Raw genomic sequence first — 12,807 nt, forward strand, 5'->3', positions numbered from 1 at the left:
TCCGGCTTATTCTAGTGCACTCACAATGGCATTCAGCCACACCTCTGTCTTTCCCAGCGCTTTCATCCCTCCACAGTTACACCCTGTACCTACTGAGGGCCGCTAAGCAGCTGTGCCCAGTCCCCTCTCCCTGGCTACTTTAAACCTGCTGTTTGTGTTTTGTCTGTTTTTCTTTTTTTAATTGCCACAAGGCACATGCACTTGCCAGAGAGCCATAAGGAGTGGGGAAAGCACCCCTCCATGGGGCATTGCCACAGCACAATCCCTTCGCCTCCATTTCCCCATCTTACTGAGGTTTGGGGCATACTCACACACGTGACCAGCATGTTTTTCAAGCTGCCCGAGCTGGGATTTGAACCACGGTAGGCCATGTGGGATCTAGCTCCCTTAACCATTAGGCCATGGGCCACCCACCTGCTATTTCCATGGATGTGCCTCTTCTGGGTATTCCACGTAGGTGGGAACATACCGCATGTGACCTTTCATATCTGTCTTATTTTGCTTAGAATGTATTTTTTTTGTCTTGATTTTTTCCCCAAATTATTTATTTATTATGATAATGATTTTTAAATTTGTTATAGGGGGTGCATGTGCTCACCAGAGAGAGAGAGACAGAGAGAGAAAGTGAAAAAGCAAACCACCAGGTCCGGGATTTGAACCGTGGCTGGCCATACGGGAGTCCAGTACCTCAGTCACCATGCCTCCTGCTGGCCTCCAGAATAATGTTTTCAAGGCATATCAATGCTGCGGCACGTGTCAGTGCTCCGTTCCGTTTCTGTGGCTGGATGATATTCCACTGCACAGATCAACCACAGTTTTCTCCACGCATCTGCTGGTGGCCACCGAGCTCGAGTCCACCAGGGCCGGCTGCGTCTGCTGCTCAGCACGGTCACAGGTCCTCTGCGGGCCCGTCTCAGTCCCCTCAGTTGTATACCTGGGAGCAGAATTGCTGGGGCATTGACAGTTTCACGCTTAACTTTTTGAGGCAATGTCACTCCTTCAGTTTCCCTCACTCTCACCAGTGTCTCCCTACCCTACCCACACAACTGGTTTTGTCTCCTTTTCTTCCCATACTAATTTATTTACTTATTTATTTCTTCCACGAGTGAAAGAGACAGGGACAGAGAGAGAGTGTGTGCCAATAGGGTGTGTGCCAATAGGGTCTTGATGCCACAACCCACCCCCAGCCTCAGCCAGCTCCGCATCCCGAGCGAGCACACGCCCGGTGTACTCAGGTCTCTGGGTGTGACCCTGGGAGCACCCCATGTGGGCCAGCCCCGCAGTTTCACATCTTACTACGTCGCTCTGTCTCCCCCGACAGCAGTGTTCAAAACACTCAACCTGCCAAACTGGGATTCCAACTCTGATGCCCGACCCTGAATCCTTTCCAGTGTTTCACACTGGCCGCACTGATGACCATCCCCTTCACTTTTGACCTCAGTTCACCGAGGGAGGAGCTAAGGCTAAGAGCTTCTTCAAGGTCACTCAGCTCCCGGGTGATGGAGCTGGGTCCTGGACTGGGTACTGGCAGCCAATGTTGGGACACCAGGGAATGCACTGTGCTTCTCGATGGCACGCAGGTGACAACCTCGCCCATGGGCTCTTCCCCTGCTGGGCGTGCTCACAGCCTGGCCACACTGGATCCCCCTGGATCTGTCTGTTTCCCTCCAGGGCCTGCCCTGCATCTGGGTCTGCAGCAAGGAATATGAGTTCCAGGATCTTTGGTTTGGGCACATTTATTTGAGCTCTTTATATATATTTCATAATAGGAGGAAAAGGAGAAAATGATACTTTTTTATTAGTTTTTTGGCCTTTTCAAATTTCCTGGCGTGTGAGAAGCCAGCCCAGAGCAGGCACTGCCCGGCAGCAGCGGCTCTCAGCAGGAGCCCACCAGGCGCGGCGTGCTGGGGAAGGTCCTGCGCATGGCCATGCACCTGTCCTTGTCGATGCACAGGGTGTTGGCCTTGATGGCCAGCTCGTGCTCCAGCCGCGACTTGCTCATGACCAGCAGCTGCAGCGTGTCCTGTGTCTCCCGCAGCCTCAGCTTGAGGGTCTGCAGGGTGTCATCGATGGTGAACACCTCATTCACGAGCCTGGGGTGAGGGCGGAGGAGAAGACACAGTTTACTCAGCCGTTCGACAGAAGCGTCCACTACGTGGAGGAACTGTGCACTGCCGGGACAGTGGGAATACAGGCCTGGCTCAGGCCTGCAGAGGAAAACAGGCAGGACGGGGGTGGGGTGGGCGGGGGGAGCGCAGCACACAGGAGCGACCAAGGGTGACACGCAGAGGGAGAACCAGGACGGTAAGACTGGATAGGCAAGCCATCTGGCAGTTCCTCGGTAAGTTAAAGGTGGACTTGCCATATGGCCCAGCAATTCTGCTCCTGAGTATATGCCCCGAAATACTAAGAGCAGGTCCAAACCAAAACGTGACTGCGAATGTTCATAGCAGAATAACCAAGAGGCATGAGCATGCAAACGTCCATTGGCAGATGAATGGATAAACAAAACACATTCTACCCACACTATGACATCTTATCCACAGGGGAATAAAGTACGGACACAGGCTACGCACAGATGAGCTCGAAACATGCTGGGCGAAAGAAGCCAGACGTGAAAGGCCACACGTTGTTTGACTCCATTAAAGTGAGACGCCCAGAGTAGACAAACCCATAGGGACAGAAGGTAGACAGTGGTCATTAGGGTTGGGGAGAACAGAACGGAGAAAGGCTGCTTAGTGGGTATACGCTCTCCTTTGGGGACGACAGTGGTCATTAGGGTTGGGGAGAACAGAATGGAGAAAGGGCTGCTTAGTGGGTATACGATCTCCTTTGGGGATGAAGAACAAGGTCTGGAACTAGACAGTGGCAGTGATTATAGATCGGAAATGCAATAAATGTCACGGATGGTGACTCATTATTTCATCACAATTCTTTAAGTTTTGTGTGTGTGTGTGTGTGTGTCATAGGGGGTGTGTGCTCACTGGAGAGAGAGAGAAAAAGGGAAAGTGAGAAATCACTCTTAATGGGATAAGCCATGCTACAGTCCATGTTCCTCCATTCTCTCCCTGGGATTTTGGGCAGGCATTCACATGCACCCAGCAGGATTTTCAAGTCACAAGTCCAGGACTCTAACTATGGTCGGCCACGTGGGATCCATCACATTACCTGCTGGCCCCTTATTACAATTTTTTAAAAAACAAGACGGGGTCAGCCTGGTGGCATGGTGGTTAAGGTGGCTGGATCCCGCAGGGCTGACTGCGTGATGTGAGTCCCGGACCCGGTGACTTGAAAATCACGCTAGGTACATATGGGTGCATGCCCGTAATCATGAGAGGAGAATGAAGAAGGGACTGCAGTGTGGCCATCCTCCTGGAGGATGGTCTCTCTCTCTCTCTCTTTCTCTCTCTCTCATGAGTGCACATGCCCTATAGCAAAACGAAAAATGAAAAAACAAAAACAAAAACTCAAACAGGATTATGGGCCATTCTCATTTGGAGAAAAGAGTCAGGTATCATGGTTGTCCTTGGTGCCTTGATCAGGCTCCCTACTGGCTGGGGCACCCCTCCCACAGCTGCTGTGAGTATGTGTGGGCAGCTGATCGCCCAGAGGTTTCCAGAGAACTACAGCTCTCAGCAGACCAGAGCCACTTACTTGGGAGGAGAGTAGTCTCTGTGCTGTGGCCCACAGCCAGGGGCTGATTGACTCAGAGTGGTGCAAGGCTGTCCCCTGCCCCATGGTGGGAACAACTCTGTAAAGCAAATTCATGCTGCAGAGTCTCAGGAACCTGCTGAAGCTGGCTTCCCCTGTTCCATGTCCTCATTCCCCTTTTCTGCCCCTGCAGAAGTTCCCAAAGGCATCAAGAAGAGCCTTTCTGCAGAGGTGGCTTCTGAGCAGAGAGAAGTAGTGAGAGTGAGCTGGCTGCATGAAGGCTGAGAGAAAAAGCGCTCTAAACACTACTATCTGCAATAGTTTCTGTGTGCGGAATTAGTCTGTCTGCACCATTACAGTACGGAACCCACTAGCCACACATGCTATTGAAAGATGCACTTGAAAGGTGGTTAGTGTGAACAAGAAATTGGATTTTTAATTTTATTTCACTGTAACGAGGGTGGCCTTCAACCAACAGCCTGCAAAAAACTGAGCTGTGCCGACCACCACACAAGTGAGAGTGCAAGCGCTTTCTTCCCCACTCAGGTCTTGAGATGAGACCACAGCCCGGTGAACACCTTGACTACAGCCGTGAGAGGCCCTGACTCACAGAGCCTAGCAAGGAACCTGGCCCAACTCCTAACCTACAGAAACTGAGGTAACAGCAACGGGTTCTTCCAAGTCACTAAGTCTGGGGATAATTTGTTACACAGCAGTAGATAACTAATACAGGGCCCCAAGCATGGAGAAAACAGAGCAGCTAAGCAACCTACTCCAAATCACACAGCATATTCATGGGAAAATAATCACTTATGTCAGACAATCTGGCCATCACCTCACTGAACCCCCTTTCCCATACCCACAACCCCCTTTTCTGGAACACATGAGCTTTTTGCCCACTCTCCTGGGAAGAGGCCCTTTGCCAACAGTAGTAGGTTCTTAGCTAGGCAGGGTGGGCAGGACCCATCTAGTGAGGAACTAGCTAGGCTGTTCCCAGGCTTCACGGTGGGAGCTTCACAAGGAGGGTGGGGGGAAATGAGCGAGGCATGAGCTGGGTACCTCTTTGGTGGGACCCAGAGAGAGAAGGAGCCAACATCTCTTTTGCTTTCAAGAGAAGGCAGGAGGGTTTCCAGAGCACCATGGAGCTACAAATCATCCCGTGTTTCAGCAGGTGAGAAGACTGGTGCGGAGGGGCAGCCTCCACCGGCTGGGGAGGCCCACAGGGGGGCAGGCGGGGGGGGGGGGGCAGCCTCCCCCGGCTGGGAAGCCACAGAGGGGGACAACAGGCTGGACCTCAGAATGCCCGATCCCCTCCCCGCACACACAGGGACTAGGTGTCCTGAGTAGTGGAGGGCCCTATTTCAGCCCCGTTTCCTGAGACCCGCCCCTCCCCTTCCTGGATGCCGGATCCCCCAACCCCGACAGGGATCCCCCAGCCCCGGCCAGCTTCAACTGCTCACTTGAACTGCGGCATGTCCCTGCACAGCTCCACATTGGGACGCCGTGACCGGCACTCCAGCCGCGTCTGCGCCACCTTCAGCGGGCACTCCTTGGCCATGATGGACCGCTCCAGCAGCACGATGGTGTTCTCTGCCTGGAAGATCTCCTGCAGCGTCTGCAAGGGAGCACTAGGCTGTCACTGCCCACCGGGCCCGTGGGCCTCCTGCCCTGGAGGGCAGGGCAGCAGGAGACCAGCTCAGCAGGCCTCCAGGCAGCCAATCACCTTCCCCCATCCTGAGCACCCTCACTCTTCCTGAGGCAACCACAGGGGAAGCAGCGCAGGCACCTCTCGTCACCTGGTACTGTGAACACGGGGGAGCACCAACACTGGCCTAGGATTTATTTTCAACCTGCATCATTCACTGAGTTAGCCAATCAGTGTCCGGTGGGAAGAAGGCAGAGGGAGGAAGGGAGGCAGGGCAGGCCTTAAGATTAACACTGGGTGGAACCAGAAGATGGCGTACTGGTTACATCACTGGACTCCCACATAGTCGAATGCAGTTCAAGTCCCAGACCTGGTGGCTTAAAACTCACACTGAGCGTGTATTCATGCATGTCCATGCCCAAGACCCCAGGAGGGGAATGGAGAAGGGACTTTGGCATGGCCATTCTCCCAGGAGATAATTTCTTGCTATCTGTTTCTCTGTCTCTCTGTGTCTCTCTGGCGAGCACACACATCCTATAGAAAAAATCTCTCTACAAAAAAAAAAAAAAAAAAAAAAATAATCCAGAGGCCAGTCATGGCACAGCAGTAAAACACGAAGCTCTGCAAAGCTGACCTGCCTGGGAAAGTTCTATGTTTGTGTCCAAGGTCCTCCCTGAGTACACTGGGCACACATGGGCCCGGGATCCAGGGCTGGCTGCAGGTGGGGATGAATGGCAGCCTTGCAGCTCTGTCGGGGGTGCTATCTCTCTCCTATTTCTTGCTTTCCCTCTTTCTCACTCATAGAAGAAATGAAAGGAAAGAAAAGAATAGAAGAAAAATTAGCGTAGGTAATCTAAAGCAAGAGCCAATCTCTAAAGACATTTTCCTCTAAACTAATGAGAGTTGTTTCATATTTACAACCCAGAGTTTATCTTTTTATTAATTACATCAGTGAGCGAGGATGGGAGACGATAAATACAGAAATTCTTTTTCTTTATAGCAATGTTTTTTCCCAGTATAAAGCCACCATTGTGCCCTATGATTTACGACAGTGCAGATCTCAGAATGGGGCAGGAGGGAGCCTGCTGCGGGGTGGGGGTTGCACAGGTGCGAACATAGGCAAAAATCCATCAAAAGCCACCATACTGTGCTCTTTGCTCAGTAGAAATAAAATGAAAATCACAAACGCTTGGCCAAATGTTGGCATTTGTGTTGAGTATCTGGGAATCTTTCATGAGTCTCCCGACTTCGGTGTTTGCATTTTTCATAGTGAATACGAAAGCACGAGAGAACAAATAAAGCGTGGCACCTCGGTCTAGTCCCTTACCAGGGGAAGCCCAACTCCGCACTTGGACAACTGCAAATCCGTCAGAATGGAGACAATGGCCACCCTCACTGTCGCCCGGCAGCCCTGGATCTGTGAGCGGTTCTGGTTTGCCTGGTGTCCCTCTTCTGCACGAAGCTTTCTGTGGTGGGTTGTGCAGACACCCCCCTCCCAGACTTGCAGGGGCCAATGGTGGGGTTCCAAGTCCTCCATTCCTGACAAGACTAGACGTGATGCCCTGCATGGTGATCCCAATATCAAGAAGGATGTGTGGGCGTTACCTTTTACTTGGGATTCGGTACCGCTTAGAGACCCCACTCACCATCTCCATCTGTCACTGGTCAAAGGAGGGCACGGCTTGAATAAACCTGCTCTTGTGCAAAAAGCCATTTGCTTTTAAGTCTGCCATCTTTAAATAAGATGGTGACCGGTAAACATTTGTTAGCATTTCCACTCTGTCAATATAATAGGGGAGGAGGATCATGCAAAGAAACCGCAAGTGAAACCCAACTTCATCAAAACCAAGGAGGTCTGGCCAGCCGTGGGGGTGCGGCAGTAATGCAAGCGCTGGGAGGCTGAGCCGCATGGGAAGCCGCCGGGTCTTCTTCCTGAGGTCTTCTGTACACACCAGGCACCCACGCATGTGCGCTCGGATCCTGCCAGCTGAGGATGAGTGGAAGATGGCGGCATGAAAACCCTGTCTGGGTGCCCTCACCCCGCTCTCAGAAGAGTAAGTAAATGATAAACCACAGAGGTCGAAAGAGAGAGGAGGGTGCCACAGATGTGAAAACAAACAGGGGTGTCTGCGTGTGATGAGGGGTAATTTATTTCCCGTCTGTCCCATACTGCCTACTTCTTCCATTTTAGACGAGCAGTAGGCGATGATGATTTTCATTAGCAGGGTCTCCAAGGGGGACCTGAGTCATACTGAAACCTTCGTACCTCCCTATATATTCCCCATCCACATACCAGAGGCAGAATGGGAGCCATAGACGGGAGTGCTGGGGCAGACATTAGATTGTCCAGAGCCAAACCTCAGTGTCGCCACTTGATAGCCATAGGACCTTGGGCACGTTATGTATCCATGTCCTTGCCTATGAAATGGAGGGGATAAAAGTGCCCGCCCAGGGCCAGCTACAGAGACACAGCAGCAACATAGCACTCCACACCGCCGAGGCCCCGTGGACGATCAGGGTTCCCTTCCCAAGCAATCCCTGCATGCCGTGCCCATGATCCGGGCTGGCTGAGCAGGCCAGAGGGGGATGAAGCGTGAGACCCTATTGAGGGTGTCTATCTTTTCTATCTCTGTCTTTGTCTCTGTCTCTGCCCCTCCCCTAGAAGAAAGAAAAAGTGCCCGCCCTGTAGAGGTGTAACAAGAATCACATGGACCCATGCCTGTATAGCTCTCCAAGAGTGCCTGGCACATGCCAAATGCTCGTTAGAGGTCAGCTATGGCAATGACCACGGTATTTGTCAAACTTAAGACCAATAAGTTCAAATATTATTATTTCCAAGAGGCCTCGCCCAATCCTCCCAGTACAAATAATCACTCTGCTATGAGCTAAGCTTTGTATCTCCATTAAAAAGTACCTCATAGACCCAGCCACAGTGGCACACACTGCTAAAACACTGTGGTCCTCAGGCTGGCACATGTGGGAGACCTGGGTTCAATTCCTGGTCCAACTGAAAGGCTGGGCACAGTGGTGCATGCCTGTAGTCCCAGTGACCTGGTAGCCTGGGCAGGAGAAGTGCAGGCTTGAGGCTGGGCGACATAGTGAGACCCTGTCTGAAAAAGTGCTGGGCGGGGGTGGTGGTGTGTACCCTGGTCCCAGCCTCCTTGGGAGGTGAAGGGGGAGGTGGAAGGGGGAAAAAAAAACGCAAAGCACAAAACACCTCGCATAAAGTCAATCAGGGTGTGAGCCACTCCTGGGGAGGGTCCGTGCCCATCTGTTCCCTTCTAGTCCCTTCCACACCTGGTCCTTACCCTGGGACAGCAACCTGCAGCCGCCTCCCCACTGATCCCTACCAGCTACCCGCAAAGCTTGTGTATGCCTCTATGTCTCTTTCTACATGACTTTAAAAGTAGTTTTCTGTAGCTTTATAGTTTTCTTGGAAGCATAATTAATATGGAATAAACTGTGCATATTTATACATCACCATAATTAAGATAGTGAAGGTACTCATCACCCCCAAAGGTTTCCTTACGCCTCTTCACAACCCCTCCCTCCTGCCCTTCCTGCCCAGTGTCTACTCCACCAGCAGCATTTGAAAGTGCCAGTGGCACCACGCCCCCACTGACACTTGGTGTGGTCAGTTGTTTGGATTTTAGCCATTCTAGTCGGTGTGTAATAGTATCACACCATGGTTTCAATTTGCGTTGTGCTTGTCCCTTGGAAGAGCAGGTCTTTGCAGAAGCATACTGACTGTCCCAGCTGGTTGGGTGGGAGTGAACGTCAGAGATGAGATTAACCAGAAGAGGCTCCTCAACTCCTCCTCCATCCCCAGAGACCACGAGCACCAGCTGCAGGGGCTACTCCAGCCAGGAAAGAGCCCAGAGTCTCCAGAGGAGAGGAAGGTACTCTGCTCACCTCCTGGTACACCTGGCAGATGTTAGAGACTCCTAACCCGCACCCCCAACCTGAGTCCTGGCATGTTTACAGTTAGGTATAAACACCACATGGAAGGAGGAGAGACGGCCCCGCTACCCTGAATGTCCTAACTGGTAACAAGGCAAGGCCTTCATGACCCCCAGCACTGACTAGCTCCAAAGAATGGTCACAGAGCGGTGGGCTTTGGAGGAACTCAGTTTAGGCCATTTCTTGGACTCCCTCTGAATTTGCCCCCCTAGATTCATATGCTGAAGCCCTAATCCCGGTGTCTTGGCATTTGGGAGGTGAGTAGGTCGGGAGGGTAGAACCCTCATGAATGGGATTAGTGCCCTCAGAAGACGAGGCCAGAGGGCAGCCACACTCTCCTTCCAGGTGAGAGGGAAGAGTGAGAAGCCAGCACTCTGCAACCGAAAGAGGCCCCTCACCAGAACTGCAATCGCACGAGACGCTGCAGTCTCAGTTCTTGACTTCCAGCCTCCAGAGCTATGAGCAATAAATGGTGTGGTGGAGAGGCCTCCAGCCTGCAGGAGCTAAGACATGTGCCAGCTGTCACACGAGACACACTTACACTAAAAAACAAGCCCTGTTGAACTGACCTTCAAGTGTAAGTGCTCATCCCGTGTTTTCACTTGCTAAATCCAGCAACCCTGCTCACAGCAGCGCTCAGTAAACATGAATGGATGAGTGAATCCCAGTGGATCCGGGAGTCTAGATTTTAACCAGCTCTCCAGTAATTCTTATGCACACTGAAATTTGGGAACAGTCTGCTCTAAGAATAATTTAGTCCTAAGAATGATTTAGCCCTACCTATTTCAAATTTTGATACAGAGAAAAACTGATTACATGTGAATATGCCAGGCCTTAAAACCCAATCTCCACAGTCAACGATTTTACTGGGATGTCAGGAAAGTTATGACGCAGTTTTGCATAGAACATAGAATATGTCATGACTTTCCCGACGTCCTAATACAATCATGTTGATTTTTCCTCTTTCATAAGCTCTAAATTAGTTGCCAATCACAACAGATCCTGGGGATGACCACTTTGGCTAGGTTGAACCCAAACCCTATGGCCACCAAGAAATTCCTTAAAAGGATTCAAGTTGCTGGCTTTCCTGTTAGCTTAAGGAGCGAGCCTGGAAGACAGCATTGCCCCACTTGACAGAGGAGGTTGGGTGTGGGTGCAGGGAAAACGCAGCGCTCTGTGAGCCTCACCCACGTAGGAAGCTTCTGGTTTGCAGCCAGAGACCTCCTGAACGTGCCAGGCATGCATGCCCACAATCCAGGGCTGGTTGAATTGTGGCGTGAAGACCCTGTAGGGAGAGCTATCTCAGTCTCTCTTGCTCATGGAAGAAAAAAACTTAAAAAAAAAAAAAAAAAGGCAAAATAATACCCATTTCTTCCCAGTGGAGTCAAGGTGGGCGGCAGAGCTACAGGAGGGCAGAGAGACTGTTCATCTCCTTCACAGCCCGCCTTGGAGGCAGCTGGCCCCTCACCAGGCCCTCGGTGACTTCCCAGGACAGGGCAACTCCGGCCACACGCTGGTTAAACATATCCCCTCTGAGTGTTCTGTGCCCAACACACGAGGCACGTAAACACTCGAGTGAGGGAACGCCTCTCTTAGGGAAGTCCTCAGACACCCGCCCTTTCAAAGGTGGTCGAAGCTCAGAAAGTTCCACCGCAGCCTAGTGGAGAAGAAATAAAAGCCTTACAGAGCCATGGTGCCCAGCGTTTGTCCGGGCGGCAAACAGTCCCTCACCCCACCATCTAGACTTCTCCTGTTGCTGGGGTGGAATGCGGGCACATTTCAAGGGCTCAGCAGGTGGAAAGAGACTGCAGTGGCTCCCACCAGCCAAAGAAGCTCCTGGGATGCCCCCACCCACCAGGGAGGGCGTTGCCAGGGCACCTGGGACATCAGGCCAGAGACCTGAGGCTGCCTACATGTTTGTTCTCACTGGCCCCACCCAGAGGTCCCTCTTTCAGGGCTTAGTCAGCCTCTCTAGGGCTTGTGACATTTCTACAGGTGACAGGCTCGAAAGCAAGTGTGTGTGTGTATTTTTTGCCTTTCTTTCTTTCTTTTCTTTCTTCATTTATCTTTCTCTCTTTCTTTCTCTGTTTCTTTCTTTCTTTTTTTTCTTAAATGAAGTAGTGATCTTCCTGCCTTAGCCTCCCAAGTTGCTGGGGCTGCAGGCATGTGCCACCATGTTCCGATCTCCCAGTGGGCCTCCCAGGTGGCCTCGGCCTTCCTAGGAGAATACTCAACCAGTGCGTGCTACTGGGGCAGGGCCAGAGACGATATGAGGGCACTTCAGAAAGTTTATGGAGGGCTGGCCCCATTGCACAGCAGTTAACAGCTGTGTGGAGGGAGTCAGATCCCACAAGGTTCAAATCCCAATCCTGCAGTTTGAAAACAGGCCAGGTAAGTGTACATGTGTGCCCAGGAAGGAGGAATGAGGATTATGGCATGACCAGGCCCTGATGGGTGCTATCTCTCTCTCTCTCTGTCTCTCTTGCATGTGCACACCCCTTCTGGCATTAAAAAAAGTTTATGAAAAATGGAATTAAAATATAAGCTTATTTGGTCACAAAAAATAAATTCATCCATAGATTTTTCATAATACACAATTTCTAGGTTTTTTTTATTTGTTTGTTTGTTTTGTTATAGGGTATGTGCACTCACTGGAGAGAGACAGAGAGAGAAAGAGACAAATAGCCCCCCCACCCCCCATGGGAGATGGCCATGCCACAATCCCCTTTCTTCCATTTTCCTCTTGGGATTTTGGGCACATGTGCACACATGCCCAGTGAGCTCCTGAAGCTACCAAGTCTGGGACTTGAACCATGCGATTGGGACGTGGGATCCAGTCGCATTAATCACCATGTCACTGACCGGCCCTGGGCTATCTTTTTTAATCGCCAGAAGGTACATGAGCTCACTAGACAGAGTCAGAGAGGAAACAAGAGGGGAAGAGCACTCTGCAGTGGGGCATGGGCAGCCAAGCCTCTTCTCCATTTCTCCATCTGTCAGGATCTGGGCATGCGCGCACACCTGGTGTGTTCTCAGGCCACCTCTAGGAACCATGGCTGGTGCTATGGTTCAGCTCCCTCAACCCCTCCATGTACTCTCTGAAGGCCTTCATATTTCAGTGTGCTCTGCTTCTGTGACAGCTGTCTTCTAGACAACTGCTGCTGGTTCCTGGTTCTCCACTTCTCAAAGTGATAGAAAGCATCTCTTAAATATATTCATTTTTAAAACTTTGTAAGTGATTTAATTTAAACAGAAATACAAAATAGGGAACAGCTCATGGATATGGCGAAACAGGCCGTGGCACAAACAAGAGTGAGTTTGGAAACCCCATGTCATGCAGTGACTCCCAGGTTCGCAAACAGCACCTGGGAAAATCGAGGCGGGGCCGGGGAGCTGTGCGGGTGGTGACACGCTGGATGAGGAAACTGAGGACAGCAGACACCTGGGGCCTGAGCCTTCCCAGTCCCTCCTCTGGCCTCAGGCTGGAGCCGACTGTTACCCGTTTCTCCCCACTCCGCATCACCCCCCTGCTGGCCTTGCTTGGGCGGGAC

The 12,807-nt window shown here is 51.5% G+C and overlaps 1 protein-coding gene across 1 annotated transcript in view; it reads right to left on the reverse strand.

Moving 5' to 3' along the window:
- Positions 1-1,729: 1,729 nt before the first annotated feature.
- TEKT5 (tektin 5) overlaps positions 1,730-12,807 on the reverse strand; it is a 51,763-nt gene continuing 40,685 nt past the window's right edge. The window contains exons 6-7 of the mRNA XM_027771059.1: positions 5,112-5,266; positions 1,730-2,093 (exon numbers count right to left, since the gene is read on the reverse strand). Coding sequence (XP_027626860.1) covers positions 1,877-2,093; positions 5,112-5,266 — 372 coding nt within the window. The 3' untranslated portion in view covers positions 1,730-1,876. The remainder of the gene's footprint in view (positions 2,094-5,111; positions 5,267-12,807) is intronic.

This window comes from Tupaia chinensis, unplaced genomic scaffold (assembly GCF_000334495.1).
Source record: "Tupaia chinensis unplaced genomic scaffold, TupChi_1.0 Scaffold000182_1, whole genome shotgun sequence".
Lineage (NCBI taxonomy): Eukaryota > Metazoa > Chordata > Mammalia > Scandentia > Tupaiidae > Tupaia > Tupaia belangeri.